At 40.7% G+C, this 18,178-nt stretch overlaps 1 protein-coding gene across 3 annotated transcripts in view; it reads right to left on the bottom strand.

Annotated features, from left to right (window-relative positions):
* The window catches only part of IRAG1 (inositol 1,4,5-triphosphate receptor associated 1), a 94,343-nt gene extending 76,481 nt beyond the window's left edge, over positions 1-17,862 (bottom strand). For all 3 annotated transcript variants that reach the window (XM_081196545.1, XM_081196547.1, XM_081196546.1), the window contains exons 1-13: positions 17,564-17,862; positions 16,423-16,533; positions 14,220-14,336; positions 13,855-14,035; positions 12,238-12,299; positions 11,232-11,310; positions 9,298-9,453; positions 7,295-7,412; positions 6,186-6,233; positions 5,240-5,380; positions 4,143-4,288; positions 1,642-2,305; positions 366-507 (exon numbers count right to left, since the gene is read on the bottom strand). In XM_081196545.1, coding sequence (XP_081052671.1) covers positions 366-507; positions 1,642-2,305; positions 4,143-4,288; positions 5,240-5,380; positions 6,186-6,233; positions 7,295-7,412; positions 9,298-9,453; positions 11,232-11,310; positions 12,238-12,299; positions 13,855-14,035; positions 14,220-14,336; positions 16,423-16,468 — 1,900 coding nt within the window. In that variant the 5' untranslated portion in view covers positions 16,469-16,533; positions 17,564-17,862. The remainder of the gene's footprint in view (positions 1-365; positions 508-1,641; positions 2,306-4,142; positions 4,289-5,239; positions 5,381-6,185; positions 6,234-7,294; positions 7,413-9,297; positions 9,454-11,231; positions 11,311-12,237; positions 12,300-13,854; positions 14,036-14,219; positions 14,337-16,422; positions 16,534-17,563) is intronic.
* Positions 17,863-18,178: the final 316 nt, after the last annotated feature.

Raw genomic sequence — 18,178 nt, 5'->3', positions numbered from 1 at the left:
AATGGGAAGATGTGTAACCTCACTGCAAACGTATCAGGACGTTGTATATCTATCTCATGTTGTATATCTATCTATCTATGTTGTATATCTATCTCATAAGCAAATCAGAATGAATGCTCAGTAAAGACACAGACTGACACTTAAGCTTTGAGCAAGCACATCAAGACAAATGCTGAATAGCGGGTCTGGAGGAACCCTAAGGAGGAATGTCATTTACTTCTGTTTGGTACCATATAGGATACAATGTTTGATGAATACTTAAAGTCAATTTCATAACACACTTCCAGGTTTATTAGCTAAATTGCATAGTGGGAGAGAGGAAACAACACTCTGTTTAGCGTTTTCTAGGGAATGTTTTCTCCTACCACTCATTTTATTGTTGTCTTCTTGATGTGCTGAACATTGATGAGCCATTGAAAAACAATGGGGTAGCTCATTTTTCATGCCAACAAATGTTACGCTGTCACTGCTGTGATTGAAGTCCTCACAGTTTGTTGGTTCTGCAGACTGAATAAACACAATATTTTAGTTCTGAATATTAAAAGCTGCATTATCCCTGTAGAGATGAGAAAACATATGCTCTAACTATGAAAAGCTCAACCAAAACCATGAAAAAGAAATGCTCCCTATCCAAAACGCCTGTAATATTAATCTGCAAGAGGCCTGTTGGTGCCATCTTCCAAGCATTAGCTCTGTGCAGTCCTCCTGAGTAATCTCCAACTGGCACGCTTTACCATGGACAATGAAGGAAGTTTAAACATCAACCCCTTCCTGCCCAAACCCTGCAGAGAACTCCTACATGTGTACACAGTGCTCTCTACACAACATACATATGAAGGCTATTTCAGACCTTATAATTAATGTGAGGAGGCTGGGCATGCTTCAGCTTGCTCCCTGTTTCCCCTTTTCATATAGTGTCTGAAAAGAAGTAAACTGTATGTTCACATTAGCAGCTTAAAACACAGCAAGGTCAAATCACTGTGTTTTTCCCATTAGAGATGTGGTGGGGATGTCTTCACACAACGCACATGACCTTTTTGGTCCCTCTCTCCCACAACCTTCTGAACTCCTATTGATCATAGAATCGTAGATTTGGAAGGGACCCTGAGGATCATCTAGTCCAACTCCCTACAATACAGGAATATGCAGTTGTCCCAGGATCAAACCTGCCACCTTGGCATTATCAGCACCATGCTGTAACCAACTGAGCTATCCAGCTCTATCCCATGAAGCTGTGCTCATACGTGCATGTGTCTTGGCTCTCAAACGTTGGGGGTATAAATAATGAAATTATTATTAGTAGTAGTAGCAGGTCTACTCTGATTAACACTGGATATTATTCCCACACTTTGGCTGCTTTGGCTTCTATGTGCTCAAAATAGCTTCAGAGTTGCTTTCAGGACCCTCATGTAGTCACCTATTTTAATAAAATTGTTTAGCTATTATAGATAGTCTATGGGTACAGATTTTAAAAATCTTAAATGAGCTAAATGAGTACAGTATGCATGCTGCTTGTTAACTGAAGCTTGGAAAATAAAGTGCACTGAAGCAGGGTAATCTTCCTATGAAGGCAACAGAAATGAGCTATTATAATGCTCATTGAGCTTCAAATTATATTAAGTTTTGCATTCCATACACTACCTGAGTGAAGTTTGGCATCCTTTTGTCCATTTGAAAATTCTCCTTTGTTTCTTTTGAGTTTTCCTGAAACAGAAAGTTTCCTTCCCCTTCAGAAATCCACAGCTGAAGTGCTTTTATCATCTGTTGGGCGTATTGAATTGTCACGTTGCTTTCTGATACACCCTCACAGAGATCTTTGGGAATTCTAAGAACCAATTCTTTCAGTTTTATAGCGGCAGCTAGGTTTCCCTTCTTCTGTTCTGGCTGAATTTTATGTTCCTCTTTACATGACTCTTTTTTTTCATCTAACACAGTATTCTTGTCATTTGCAAGTATCTTAGAAATTTCCAAAATGGCTTCCAGCCTTCCTTCTGGATTCCACCATTTTTTCCCTCCTAACAATTTTTTCCAGGTCTGACATTGTACCAATATTTGGTCTTTTTCTGGAGTTTGTGTTAATGTTTGGCTGCTGAAAGTGATTGCATTTACATTTTGCAAAGCTTTTTTGCTTAGATTGGCTCCATGGTACTCTTTGGAAGTTCTTATGTTCGCTCTCTCAAAGCAGCAGCTGTCACAATTCATCATATAGTTTGTGGAAGCTTGAAACTCTGCTTCAAGCGTGCTTTGTTCCAACTGTTCATTTGTTTCACCCAATTCCTCCTCCTCATGAAGTTCAACATTAAGGCTATAAAATAAAGGGGGGCAATAAAGATTAGGATTGTTGTTGTTGTTGTTTCCTTATGTATATTTAATAAAACTTGCCAGCTGCCCATATTCAGTTGAGATACCATTGGCTTCTGAACCAATATTACCATTATGTTTTCCAGCCAAGAGAGTTGCCTTTGTCTTAGTGCTGTGGGAATTCCAATGGGCACATGACTATTCTTTGCACAGAAGGAATTCCTCATTTAAAAACATGGCCTTTTAATACTGTGGGCTGTGCACTCCATTCAACCTTGATTTATTAACTTGCCTCCTGGTTATATTTAGAACAAGGATTCACTTTCCCATTTTATTTTGCCCAGCGCTAAACAAAGATGCAAGACTCTCTAAACACTAACTAAACCATAACACAGATAATAACACAATCCCACTAAAGAAAGTGAAATGTATACATGAGATTAGATGTTCCCGGATGGCAGGATTTATCTTTTCACTATTGTTAGTGTCCTTTCCCTTCCTATTTTTGTTAGGTACCAAAAGGTTAAATTCTTTTTTTAAAAAAAGAAACAAACACCGCTAAGCAAAGTATTATAAAGATGTGCCTTGAAATCTTTAAAACAGTATTATGTTTTATTTTGAAATTTAGGAGTTATAAATAGCTGGCATTTATCTAAGCCTTAGAGAAACTGGAGTGAGTTAAATGCCATTTTGGCTAAATCATAGCCTTCAAACACTAAAAAAACCCCACCCGAAACCCTCTGGCTTCCACTCAGGCTAACTTATATTAGATATAGTTTTTCCATTTATTTTTTATGTTCTATAAATGCAATATAATGTAAATATGTGACTTCCTGTTCAAAATGAACAACTAGGGCTACAATCCTAACTGCTTACCTAGCACGAAGGCCCACTGAATTCAGGAGGACTTACTTCTTGGTAGACATGGCTAGGATTAAATGGATGAAACCCTAACTATTTCTGATGATCCTCCGTTTTTACAGCTTCCAAGATGATTTTCTTACCATAAGTCCCACAATCCCCCAAGAGAAATACCAATCTTGCCTTCATTCAGGGATTCCTTTTAGTTAACTTTAGCCCTGTGGTCCCCGCCCCCCCGCCATCATTGCCTTGCAAATCATCCTGAGGTGCTCTTCTGGTTCTGAAGGAAACTTAGTTCCTGTGGCTTTCAAATGTCCCAGATTTTACCATTCCAGAGTGGACCTCCAAACACACTGCTCAGACTTGCATCCCAGGGAGGTCACTTTGGTGCTGCTAATGTAGCAAATTGACTTCACCCCCAGAGGCGCACTCCATTGTCCCTTGAGACTGACGGATGCCAACAACAGCAACCCTACAAATCTCCACCTGAGCAATTTTGGCAACCTTGTGGTACACCTAAGTGATATTATCCTTGGCATCCACAACTGCCTCCTGCCACTTTCCTTCTAAAATCTGTCTACTAGGTGACATCTGGTTGTCTACTAGACACTTATCTAGGACAGAGTTCAAGCTTTGACAATCAAAGAGGGAGTGGAGATTAACATGAGAGATTTAAGGATTCCCCCCCCCCTACTTCATTTTGGCTGGAGTCAAACAATTGGATTTTCCAACACAAAAAGACAATTTACAGTCAGCTCATGACAGACATCCCACTCACAATTTGGCCTCAAAAATGTTTTTTTCACTTTGCAGCTGAACTCTTGTTGATTATGTCATTGTTTGCTCCTGTACAAAAATCTGGCAGCCAAGGCTCATCTATGTTACCCTGAAGCAAGTCCATTTAATGTCAGAAGGATTTACTTCCAAGTTAAGTATGCTTAAGACTGCTGCCTCTCGATTTAAGGAAAAACAAAACATACCAAGGTGATTTCATCCAAAGTTGTGGCCCTTCCAGAAATGTTTCTAATCTTTTTAGGACTTTGTTCCAAGTTTCAATGAATGGGCATAAGTTGGCCAATGTCTGTAATACAGTTACTAGCGAGTGATCCATTTTCTGTTTCAGCTCCTAGAAAGATAAGGATATAGACGTTTGACAGGAGAAAACTACAGAACAAAAGATGCTTTCAGGTGTTGAAACATATCACAGAGTCCTTAGTCCTGTGATTATAATTTATCAGCTGTAACAAGACTCATGAATAACTGTAAGACCAAGTGCAGCCTAGGTTTAATCAGAACTACAGGTCATAAAATTAGACTTTACAATCCCATAAAGTTTAAGTCTTAGAAAATAACCAAAAAGGCACATACCTTTTACTTAACTAGCTTCTACTCTGATTGTATAATTGAATACTGCCCTCTTCTGACACATTATCTAGTTCACATTTATTATTTTTGTACAAATATAATGTATTTGTTTGCTTTACATTCAAGGCAAATCTTGATTCAATACAGACATCACCGTGGTTGCTTCCAGATGGGGCTTCATACTGCAAATAGCTTGTTCAGATATTGCAAATAGATTCTTGGTAACAAGATTTTCCATAGGAAGTGTAAATCCAGATTAAAGGGCAGGAGGAGTGAATAAACTGACATTTTGATGTCAATGATGTTGAGTGAATGCTGTGAAAAACATAAGTCCATAAAAAAACACCAATCCTACAATAAACTCCTACCTGGAAGTCCACTGTGACATATACACATTCTATATCAGGCTTCCTCAAACTTGGCCCTCCAGATGTTTTTGGCCTACAACTTCCATGATCCCTAGCTAGCAGGACCAGTGGGCAGGGATGATGTGAATTGTAGTCTCAAAAACATCTGGAGGGCTGAGTTTGAGGAAGCCAGTTCTATATTTAGTAATCCCTTTGTTATTCTGCCCTTTAAGAAAAGAGGTGAATGAGAGATTAAAGGTTTGAGCCTAGTTAGGCAGAGGAGGTGGGAGTTTGAACATTTTTACTTCTTGACAGTCTCCACATATGAAACACCAGAATAAACATTCAGTAATAGAACTACTTACAATTTCTTCTATCAGGGCTTGAAACATGCTATCCTTCTGAGAGACTATTTCCTGTAAAAAGTTCTTAAAGTGTTCCCTTGAACGCAGAAACAATAATGCTTCAAACACAGAAGTATTTCTTTCCTCATGGGCTTTTGCATTCTAATGCCAAAGAGATAGATTAGTGCAAATTACTAAAAGGATTATATGTTAATTTGTATATTCTTCACAATACAAAGGATGCAGATATGTGTAAATGGATTTATTGTTTCTAACAGAGAATTCAGTTGCAATCCCCCATGAGATGGTTCATGTTATACTTCATACTCTAGAAGTATTGTTTATTTATGGCAGATTAAAATTCATTCAGATGCAGACTACAGAATTTACAAAGAAGGCAGCTGAAAAATCAGCAACATGGTTAAGATAATCTCTTCAGGCCAACCAGTTTTTTCCCCTAGGTGGTTAACTCACTAGTACTGTAATCACCAACTGAAAGGAATTGAAGATGTGAGTAGTCTTCAAAACAAATATGAGATATTGATCCAACAAGACAAAAGCAATATGTTGATAAAAATCAAACTCCAGGTAAAATAAATGTTTGAAATAAGATTATAGAATACTGAATAAACAAAATCGTAGTCCTCCCTTTAGTCCCCCCCCCCTTTAATATTAGATGTTTCTTCAGGAGAGTCGTAGATTAGTGGCAGAGTATCTGCTTCAATCCCTGGCATCTCCCAGTGAAAGACCTCTGTCAGAAGCCTGGAGAGCTGCTACCAGTCAGTACAGACAATGGTGAGCTAGATGGACCATTTGTCTGACTCAATGCAAGGAGCTTTGTACATATGCCCCATGGGCAAATTTTATTGCTATTATAAAAAAAAGACTTCCACATAGCCAAGGTTTTTCATTAAGATATGTATCTTCATAAAGCTGTTTTATTAATAAATAGAAACCTTGCACTTACCTCCTCTAGCGAAACAAGTTTTATACCAAGGGACTTCACGCTTTCTTTCTGTTTTAAGAAATGAGGAAGTGCATGAAAACGCATTAGGGGGTGGGGAGACTCAGGGCCCTTCCAGACAAACTACTTATTGAACATTTGCTTGCACAAAGCTTATGTGGAGGTAAGGAATAGATGGGTCTGTCTGCCCTATTGAATTTAAGGCTGGAAAAATGACAATGTAGCCAATCATGGACAGGGCTGGTTGAGAAAAAATAGCCCTTTTGTTATTACCACTGGTTTCATTAGAAAATCCCTGTTTTCATGAGTGTGTGAGAGGTATATTAAAGTGCTACACAGGCTGTGTGTACACACTAAAGCATAGGACACACACACTCCACCCGCAATAGTGATGTCTTGCAGCTGCATGCTACAATTTGCTGGGCACTGTATTAAGATTTGCCCTCTTGGTGGCTTTGAAGCAAGGGTCTGGACCCATCTACTTTATCCACAGTAGAAGCTGCCCCTGCAGCCCCCGGCAGCTAGTCTGGTGATTGTATAAGCATGATGGATAAGCCAGAGTGAACAACACTTGGCCTCAAGTGTAAGGGGCTCAAAATGCCACTCACAATGGCTGGCTTCTGGGTTTGAAGGCACCATAAATTATATGGTAAGGGTCTCGTGCTTGTCCAAAGGCCTTTCTGCAATCTGGTTTCTTAAGCCTTGGCTCTCAAGCACAATAAAGTACCCATAAAAACACCAATACATGGATGCTCATGGACAGTGGGTAAAAGGCCAGATTACCATCAAATCATTTGAAGCACTCTACATTCAAACCCGCAGTCATTTCACTCATTACATAGCAGCAAACTTGGGTTTACTGCAAAGCATACAACTAGCAGGGAGTCATTGGCAGCCAATTCCAGATATCAGGATCAAAGTGCATGTGAACAACGCATGAGTTTGAAAAATAGCGTTTTTTGAATTTATACTTGATGATGTTCAGATTATTGGCAAGACCATTTAAAAATAAAATAAAGTTCTGAACATATTAGGGTCAAAATGTCAACTACTAATGAATTCATTATCTCTCTCAAAGCAGCAACCTCAGTAAAAAATGAGCTGTTAAATACCAGACTTGCGACACATTTACGGATCACACCATTCTCTTCATGCAAGCTTGCCATTTTATTCTTGGTGTCTTCAAGTTCACGCCATATGTATTTGTAGTTTTCTAAAGGCTTCTGCATGCTTTTAAAAAAAAGGTTATATACATTTCAGTAGAGTCTTTAGAAAGCTCTTAAGCAGCAGCAAAGTTCACAAGCAGGACAAGGCACAAAAGCAGTAAAAACGGACGGAGCGATATGGGATTGAGGGGGCAACTCCCGTCTCTTGCGGGGGTGCAATTAGTGCCAGCATCGTCCGTGAAGAGTTTGGGTGTAATCTTCGATACCTCCCTCTCTATGGAGGCGCAGATTACAGCTATAACAAAGGCGGCATTTTTTCATCTCCGCCAGGCTAAGCAGTTGGCTCCTTATCTCTCTCGCCCTGACCTAGCCACTGTGATCCATGCGACGGTCACCTCCAGACTGGATTATTGTAACTCGCTCTACGTGGGGCTGCCCTTGAGACTGACCCAGAAACTCCAGCGGGTGCAGAATGCCGCGGCGAGACTCCTTACGGGGTCTTCGCTGCGAGATCATATCCATCCAGTGCTGTACCAGCTGCACTGGCTCCCGGTGGAGTACAGGATCAGGTTTAAGGTGCTGGTTTTAACCTTTAAAGCCCTATACGGCCTAGGACCCTCGTACCTACGGGACCGCCTCTCCTGGTATGTCCCACAGAGAAATTTACGGTCTGCAAATAAAAACACCCTAAAGATCCCAGGCCTCAGAGAGGTTAGGCTGGCCTCAACTAGAGCCAGGGCCTTCTCGGCCGCGGCTCCAATCTGGTGGAACGCTCTGTCACAAGAGACTAGGGCCCTGCAGGACCTGACATCCTTCCGCAGGGCCTGCAAGACAGAGCTGTTCCACCAGGCCTTTTGTCAGGGCGCAGCCTGACCCCCTCCTCTGGCAATCTGCACAAAATTTTGCTTGATGGTTGCCATTAATTTGATTTTAATTTGATTTAATTAATTTTATAATGAATGTTTTAGAATGTTGAACTATTTTGATTGTTGTTAGCCGCCCTGAGCCCGGCTTCGGCTGGGGAGGGCGGGATATAAATAAAAATTTTTATTATTATTATTATTATTATTATTATTATTATTATTATTATTAAAGATGAACCAACAAGTTACATCAGGGTTGTCCCACCAGTATAGCACCCACAGAAGGTCCTGGTAAACATTGCTTCAAAAAGCCACAATAAGGTTCCCACTCAGTTCCTGTTTTCACTAGCTCAGTCTCTACTGTCCTGAATGCCCTTCAAACATGCCCACATTTCATTGGATGCCAGGATTGGACACCCAGCCTCACATCTGTTCTGAACAGAGGAGAAATGAAAATAACTTCTCTCTGTGAGCAAGCATAGTGGCAGCTGATACAGGTGTATTTTTCTACCACTGAGGAAGGGATAATGGGAGAGGGGCATGGCTGCAGCATTTTGTGGTTGTGTTCTTTTTAAATTTTTTGCTCCTTTAGATGTGGCAGCCATTATGCCTTACTCCCAAAGCATCCATTTGGTATTATGCTACACACCCAACAGCATCTTTACGAAATTCCCAATGTGGCCACTTGCCTGGAAAGTCCCACAGAACCTACTTGGAGAAACCTCCAGTTAAACATGCATAGGAATAGGTTGCAAGCTAAATAGAACATTAATACTGACTACTTATAAAGTCAGAAAAGGCACTGCTTTGGAAAATGGAGCCCAGCACCACCTAGACTTGTTGGTTTTTAAACTACATGTGAGTATTGATCAGAAGAACAGGCTGTGTCAGGTTGGTCCTGTTTCTTACCCACCCACCAATCTATCTAAATACTTCTCTTAAAGCGATCCATTCAAGAAGTTGGATCTGTGAGTTGACCTTTCTGTACACTGGCAGCGCAGTCATAACAACATGCTTTCAAACAGTGCTTCCAAAAATGAGAAAAGGAGAGAGTATATATACGCACACACACTTAGAAAATAATACCTTGCCAGTCTGTCTCTCAGCTCTACAATATCATCTGTCAATTGCAGATAGGATTCCTCAGACAACTCCATTACTTTCTGCATTCCCAGTAATTGTGCAGTCATTTTCTGATTCATGTATTTTAAGTCTTCAACGCTGCTGTTTAAGTCGAAAGTCCTTAATAAATTAAAATGTAGGCCTTTAGTATTAAGACACCTTTCCCTCAGTTTATAACCTTTGGCAGGTTTACAAGTCATTAAGTGCTAATCTAATGTGTACTTATTATCCACCCACCCTGATCCAGTGTCCCCATCCTAGCTGGGATGACATGAACAGAACCTGAGGAATAATCATGCCAATACTTGCTTGTCCAAGCCTTTGCGTTTAACCTGCAAAATATTTGATTACTGATTGGATTGATTCCTGGGCAAGAGCCAGGAAAAACTTGTCAGATGTGTATGTGCCTCACCCAGCCTCTTGGTGAGAGATAGACTACTGGGGAATGGCAATCTGGTGAAAACATGGAAACCATTGGAGGGTACATATGCAGGATGCTCGGTGGGTGGTAATATGATACTGAGCTCTCCCACTGATGTTGAACAGTGGCCTTGGGGCAGAGGAAAAAAACCAGCAACAGCATAATGTGCCTTTAGCACAGACAGAAGGTGAGGGAGATTCAGGAAGCAGCTATTGCTAAGGTCCTGGGGCGTGGGAGGAATGGAACAAGGAATAGGCAATATTGTCATAGAAAAGTAGGGAGTAGATGCTTGACACCTGTTGCCTTGCTCAGCCTTCCCCCAACACAGACTTCGGTAGCATGCTGGCCTGCCCTCCCATCCAGTATTACTTAATGCCAGGTCAGTCTAATAAAACAATTCTCATCCATTATTTGATCATGGGTGAGGTACCCAATCTGGTGTGTTACAGAGACCTGGGGAGGTAGGGCTGACTTTACATAGCTTTGCATGCCTGGTTATTCAGTGCCATGCCAGTCAAGGTTGGAGGGATAGGGAGGGGGCATGGCAGTGATCCATAAGAATCCCATCATTCTCACCAGAAGGCCAGACCATCTGGGACCTGGGTGTGATAGTTTGTACTTGGTGCTGGGAGCCAGACACAGAACAGGGTTCTAGTTTGAGTGACATCTGTCTTGCAGCCCTACAACTTTTCTCACTGAGATGGTGGAGGGGTAATGTTGGAGAATCCCAGGACATTAGTTCTGAGGGTCATCAGTATCTATGTTGATGCTGCCCTATGTGGGCCATTTCAGGACTTCCTGGCAGCCATGGCAACCATGGAGCTGTCTCAATACATCATGCACCCAATGCATACCACAGATAATGTCCCAGGTTTTTGCTACAGAGCGCACTGAGAAAAATCAGTGGGTGAATATTGCCCCACCGTCATGGATATATCATTCACTAGTGAGGTTCGGATTGGCTATGACTCAACCTCCCTGCAGGGGTCTAATACTCTGTCTCTGTAACATCCTCAGTAAATTGCCCAGCAATTCATTGTTTAGAGTGGTAAACCAGCTGGTCCAGGCCAGAGTGCTATCATTGACCAGCCCCACCCCCCCACCCCAAAAAACCATCAGTCAGTAGCCTGCTGTCAGAGATTTGTGAACCACTTTACGGGCAAAATCACCCAGATCTGTGCTAAACTTGATGCCACAATTAGTTCAGGTCCATTGGAGGTCCCTGGACCACCATCAAATTATACCTAGTAGGATTCAGTTGTTTCAGCCAGGATTGTGGACAGGATTGTGGTGGTAAGATCAACAACGTGTCCTTTTGACCCCAACCATCATAGCTGATAAAATCTAATAGGAGGGCATTGAGTTATGCCCACTGCGTTGAAAGAGGCAATGGTGTTGCCCCTCTTGCAATGTAAACAGCAACACCACGGAATGTACACAGCTGAATTCCTTCAACTTTCATATTCATAAACATTACTTGGAAATGTCCATTTCAGAATCTCCAGGTCTTCCTTCATATATCTCAGCATCTTCATCAGATAAGAAGGACATCATATCTGTTCAAGGGGGGAAAGGGTGTTGTATTAAATGTTGTTTTGCAATACGTATCAACATTGTGTTGGCGACATCGGTTGTTTCAAGCTAGCTTTTGGGAACACTGTAACACAAACCTGTGAGAAGTAGGCACATAAAATGAATGTGTAGATGTTGACCGTAATGCAAGTGTTAGGCATACTTGAGGCAGCTGAGCTTAAGCATATCTAATTTTCTTTAAATAAAAATCCAATACAATCATCGCATGAAAAACAGAAGGTGCACTTTGATGTTATCCCATTTTAACCTCACAACAATCCTCTGAAGTAGCTTAGGCCACTGAGTAAGACTTAGTGGGGAACTGAATCCAGATCTCCACTGCCTACATTCAACATTCTGTCCTTCACACCCCCATTCTATCCACATTCACTAGACCAAAACTGTGCTGGGTAATGCCCTTCAAGTTAATGACAGTAGTAGTGGCAATTGTCCTTTATTAAGCATAGGCTTACAGCTTCTCCTGGATAATTTCCTTACAAATTCCCCAGGACAGCCCACAAGGCCAATTCCAGATACAGTGGTACCTCAGGTTAAGAACTTAATTCATTCTGGAGATAGGTTCTTAACCTGAAACTGTTCTTAACCTGAGGTACCACTTTAGCTAATGGGGGCCCCCACTGCCGCTGCACCGCCACTGCGCGATTTCTGTTCTCATCCTGAAGCAAAGTTCTTAACCCAAGGTACTATTTCTGGGTTAGCGGAGTCTGTAACCTGAAATGTCTGTAAATGTCTGTAAACCGAGGTACCACTGTAGACAGGACCTGACACAAACACTGCATCCGTAGTAGTCAGTGAAATAAGTCATGATTGATTTTGCTTTTAACAGAAATAGCACCAACATTTGTGAAGAATAATGCATGACTGGAGAAGTAAGCCATCCACCTACTCACCATTGCAATGCAAATTTCTGTTAGTGGTAGTAGTGAACTTGTCAACTTCCGTTTCTGAAATGCTAGGTTAAAAAAAAAAGCTGTTCTTAAGCCACCTGAAGACATTTGGTAATGGTAACGTTGATTTTTCAAGAACTTGCAAAATTCTTTTACTGAATTTATGCAAACAACTTCATTATATTAAGCAGAATTCACAGAGAAACCCTAGAATTAATGTGATAAAATATTGTGAAGTAATATTTTGACCAAAATCTTATTTGTATTAACAATGATCTAGGGATTGCACTTCAAACTGTCTCTAAGTGCCTAAGATCTTCTCCACAAGTAGCTAGTGATAAAGGCTAAGCAGAAATTGACAGTAAGAATTTCCAGTTTTAGCTGTCAGCACTATATTAGGGATGCATTTCCTAGTCACCTTAATAGTGAAGTCAAAAAATTAAGAGGAGAACATTTGGCTTCAGCTTCATCCTTATTTATATCCAGCAGAACAGAGAGGTAATATATGGAGAGACAGAATGCCCATGTTATCTATAAAATTACTCCTCTGTTTGTCTCCCTAGGCAACAATCAATCCAATTTTTCATACCTGAGTGCTTGGGAATCATACAGTACATGAGTCTGAAAGTCAACAGCAGGGAGCAAAACAGAATCAAAGAATTCTACCTCAGAGTTGTACTCAGTGCTATTTTTTTCTAGAAAAATAGGTTCTCTTATAATGGCAATGGCACCCACCTGAGGGGTGCCAGAACTAAGCTCCAGGTGCAAAAAAAGCACTGGTTGTACTATACACCATCCAACCCCTATTGTCTCCCTATCCATGTGTGTCTTTCATAAGCAAAATGTGTCCTTAATAGATTTTTTAAAAAAACAACCTATACTAAAGAAAAAGACAATAAATGAAATAAATAACATAGCAGAACCCATGTCTTATAAAACAGTTTCTCAAACACGCACCTGCTGATTAACCTGTAAGTAGAGACTGAGGTGATTTGCGGGAAAGAACTTGTAGCAGGGAGGCAGTGCTCAACAGTTCTTTTATCAGTTTCCACTTTCTCAAATACAAACACCCCCTCCGCCACCATCCAAGGCTATTTTCCCTTACAGTTAAGACTTATTCTGGAGTCAGAGCCCAGTTCGAAGAAAGCCATCTTAGGAAACCTAGCCAAAACTGTGGCATTTTTGAGGAACCAGATGTGCTCTTCAGCAATTCTCCTCGGCAATTTTTCTGCCCCCATATTACAATTACAATGCAAATACATTATCCTGTACATTTGTAACTGCAGTTTAAAAGTAAATCTTAAGATAATCTAAGTAACCCATGTGCTTCATAACATGTAGCTCCACTACTTAAGGTGTGTGCATAAAGGGGCTTGGTCAGTGTGAAACAATGTAATGAGCAATAGCTTTACCATTCTACTTCTGGTCCCATTACATACCCTGTAGACTATGCAGGCTTCCAGCTTTGCCCCAAAGCAGTCAGAGACCAAGAATGAAGAACAGAGTACAAGAAATAAAAGCCTTGTTGCCACTGCTTCTGCATTTTAGAAATTATATCAAATTGTATCTCAATTAAAGCGAAGGGGAAAGCAGAGAAGAGTAAAATGGACTTTCACTTACCAATCTTGACAGCATATGGCTATCCATTCTTTCATAGTTTCATGAAATGTTTCTCTGTCAACAAGAACATTTTGCCTTTTCGGGTCCAGCATGTTGTAGAGCGTGAGCAGTTTACCATTCTCAAGGCTATGCCCAGTCATATCCTCCAAATACTTTATAAAAGCATATGCAGGTACACCTTCTGTTATTTAAAAAGCAGGAGGGCAGGGAAGAAGCAGTGATTTTCATAGATTTTACATTGCAAACGTTATAAGGAAAGGCTGGATAAGTTTTATTGAAAGGTTACAAATAAATGTACAAACTTTCACTGACTCTACACACCCAGTTGCTCATCGGAATAAGATCTAGAAAAGCATCAAACGTACCTGTTTCTTTAGTGTTGCAAACTTCAAAAGCAATGTTGATTAAATCATCTTCCAAGCAATTAGCAGAGAGTGACATGTTGTTTGCTACAAATTCATCAACTAAAGAGCTGGCATTTCCTAAAATGAAAGTGGTGTGGAAAGATAGGATACTTAAAAAAGCACTTAAAAAACAAAACTGTAGATTACATTTTCAAGAAACTGTATGCCTAAGAACAATCTCCCTATCAGCCTTCTCTCAGAAGAAGGTATGAATTTACAATTCTATCAAAGCCAATGGTTGTGTAAGCTGTCAAATTCCCACAAAGGTACAGAACTTAAAACCCAGTGCTCATTAGTTCCCTTAGTACTTAACCTGAACCTTAGAGGGCTTAGAGCTTAACACATTACAATGGCAGTTTGTGAAAAGAGATTTTGTAATGTTAACTGGCTCTGCTGAAGCATGTGTTGTAATCCTACATAACGTTTAGGACCAGATCCAAGAACCAAATCTATAAGTATTAGCACTTCCAAAACCAGAGACAAATTGAGCACACTGAAATGAACATCCTGAACAGCATATAGGCAGAAAAAATGCTTTTACTACTGGAAACAGAGGATTGAACTATGTAAACATTGACTGTTTCCAAACAGGTGGTTCCTAGGAGTGAATAAATCATTGCTCTCTTCTACAAACAGAATTGCAATTGCATTTCCATACTAATTAGGGATATCACACATTTTCTCTATGTTCATCCTGCTGTGTTCACTCCACACCGGGAAGCATGATGTAGCTGCTGTAGGTGGAGATGGTTCAGCTCCCCTGAGCAGCAATTAAAAATTATATTAATATCAGGTGATAATTTATTAAAGAATTATTTATTTAGCACAGTGATGAGCCTACAGATATGGATGGACTACAATTTCCAACAGTAGATGATTGGAGGGCCAATCATCTCCACCCTAATTTACCACCAAGTGCTTATCTATTTGTGTTTACCCATTACTGCCCATGAATTTTTTAAAAAGTCTTTCCACATTCATTTTGAATTGGAAGTGTTTAAGTAGGAATGACACATGATTAAAAATATTTTTGCTCTTCATTTTATAGTGCTGTAACACCTTTTCATTCAATCCAGGGGTCTTTTGCGTGTTTTGGGGACTGCAGCTCCCATCATCCCTGGGCACTGGCCATGCTGGTAAGGGATGAGGGAAGCTGCAGTCCCAACAAAATCTAGAGCGCATCACATTGGCTATTCCTAATTTAAGCAGTACTTTGCTAATATTTTAATATATTTCAAATTATAGCTGGAAAAGTGTTTACAGTAACTCTGCCTTTTTATGGCTTTATCAAACAGTGCCCACAATTAGGAAGGATGGTTATACTGTGTGTGTGATGAGGTATGGACACATCACTGCCCATGTCAAAATCATGCCTCTGAAAAAAACACCCTTAGCAATACTTTTCAGGTGGTTATCTGCTCCTGTAAATATGGTGTTACCCATCTGTCCTTCTCCAACAACATCTCAGACCTTCTGTGTTAAGTAAAGAGATGAAACAAGCATTGAGAGGGTTACAAATGGGTGATGGTCTTGGGTAGACAACCACTACCTGTAAAATGTGAGTGAGGCACACATAGCATAGCGATTTCATACAGAACAGCTAACTTGGGAGAAGCCATGGACAAAGTTAGCTAGATCTGTAGCAAATGGAGTTCTGTTCCATACCAAACGTCTTTGTTTTTGCTCCCAGTAAGAGGCATTTTTCACAAATCCTGAAAGTTCATATACCTGAGTACCTTAAATATATAAAGTTTCTCTGCTGCCACTCTGACTTTATCACACACTCTTCCCGAAACAATAGGCAGTGCAATATTAGTGACAAAATAGGAGCCAAACTGTTCCTCAAGTGGTTTGAAGGTGGGGAAACAGTTGTGGGAAACAATTAAGGAACAGAGCCATAGCCATTCTATACCTTTGTATGTGAGGGTGGAACACCACATTATCAAGAACAGGGCTGAGAACATGTGTGCTTTCTTTGTAAGTGAAATGCAGGGACACAGGAACTATTGCAGGAAATAACTGATTGACAGGAATGAAGTGCTTAACTCTTCCCACACCTGCTTGTTTCCTTTCTCCTCCTCAATACAGTTTTTAATGTTTTTCCAATACTGCATGTAAGCTCAGGAAAAAGAGCAGCTATTCAGTTGTGAAGTAAGACTCTTACCTGATAACAGCATGCCTTGTGAAGAAATACTTGATGTGTAATTCATGTTTAGTAAACTACAGATTCAAAGAGATGTTTTCTAATTTGTGTCTGCCTGTAACACGAACTTCACTGAAACATAATAATAATAATACTTAGCACCTCCATTATTATTTAGAGTATTCAAAGTATTTAATATAACAAGTATTTAACATACATGTAACCATGCATGGAGTCCCACCCTAAGCTGAGAGTTAGCAGACACAAAAACATAGCTGTCAACTTACAGATTTGAAAATAAGGGACCAGCAGCCTTGAAAATAAGGGACCAGCAGCCAAAATAAGGGACCTGCAGCCTCACCTGTTCCAGGCACTCCAGTCTTCCTGTCCTCCTGCAGTCTGGTCAAACTCATGCTGGGTAGCTTTGAGAACACTGTCCAACCAACTTTGTAACCAGAGATTCAACTGAATAGAATCTGAATCACATGCACCACAAGGCCTATGCAGCCTCAACTTAAGATGGCTCCCCAGCCTGGCTTTGCACTGCAAAGTTTGCAGCAGCACGTGCAACAAAATGGCGTCCAGCATTCAAAAAACCCCTCAGCTTGCATTAACTAGCCACACACAAGGCATGCAAGCTCTACCCCCCCCCCCAGTCGTTCTTAGACTTCTTATTGGGTGAGCAACACAGCCAAGCAACATTCCTTTGAAATTTAAAGGACATCATTTAAGGGACATTTAAGGGACATCCATCAATAAGGGACAGCAGCAGGACATGGCGCTGGAATAAGGGACTGTCCCTTCAAATAAGGGGCACTTGACAGCTATGCACAAAAAGCAGAGCTTGAGAGAAAGATAGTTGTGTTTTTTTGCAAGCTGGAGGAAGAATGAGTTGGTGGGATCTGGCAGTTTGGATCCACTGCCATGAGAGAAACAGTACCCGCTTGGAGCTTAATGCTTTGAACCCTTTTACTGTAGGCTCAGGTTGCAAACAAGCCATATATCATAAAGACACCACAATCTCCACTGTGTCTCATTTCCAAAGGAAACACAAACCCTGGGTTAGTTCCTGTTCCAACATTTCGGAGATAATACTGCTTTTAAGTATATGAAACACTTTTATTCTTGAACAAGGATCAGTCAGTATGCACACACAACATACATTGCCGAAGGCCCTCTTGTATGTTCTGTTCATTTGGTCTGTTCTACATCTGCTTTGGAAACAGGAGGGGTACTAAGTTGTCCATAGCTCATTTTTTAATTGAAAATAATGTTCAAGCAGTGAATTTGGGTACAACATCAACAGATTTAGCAGTTATGTGATTTAGCAGTAGGTGTTTAGGTTGTGTGAAAGAAAATCAGCAGGCTGACAGTTTGCATCTGTGTTTGTACCTGTACTGTCAAGCTGCATCTTCTACCCCGTGCAAGAGAACAAATTGCAATTATAGGTATGTCTACTCCCAAGTATGAGTTTGACCAAACTGCGGGAGGCAGTGGAAGACAGGAGGGCCTGCCGTGCTCTGGTCCATGGGGTCACGAAGAGTCGGACACCACTAAACACCACCACCACCACCACCACTCCTAAGTAAACCCCATTGAATTCAACTGAACGTCTATTTTTTGGGAGTAACCCCTATTGAATTCAGTAAGGCTTACTTGTGGGGAGACACGCATTTGATTGCACTATGAACTGCTGCTGCTTCTTTTAAACAACATTATAAGCACTTCAGTCTCCGGGCATGCCTCAAGCCATGCTGCCGGCCGTTTTCTTTTAGCA

Source organism: Podarcis bocagei (genome assembly GCF_964188305.1).
Source record: "Podarcis bocagei genome assembly, chromosome: 1".
NCBI classification, from domain to species: Eukaryota; Metazoa; Chordata; class Lepidosauria; order Squamata; family Lacertidae; genus Podarcis; species Podarcis bocagei.
Note: the sequence above shows the minus strand (reverse complement) of the source record. Positions and strands in the feature narration are given on the sequence as shown.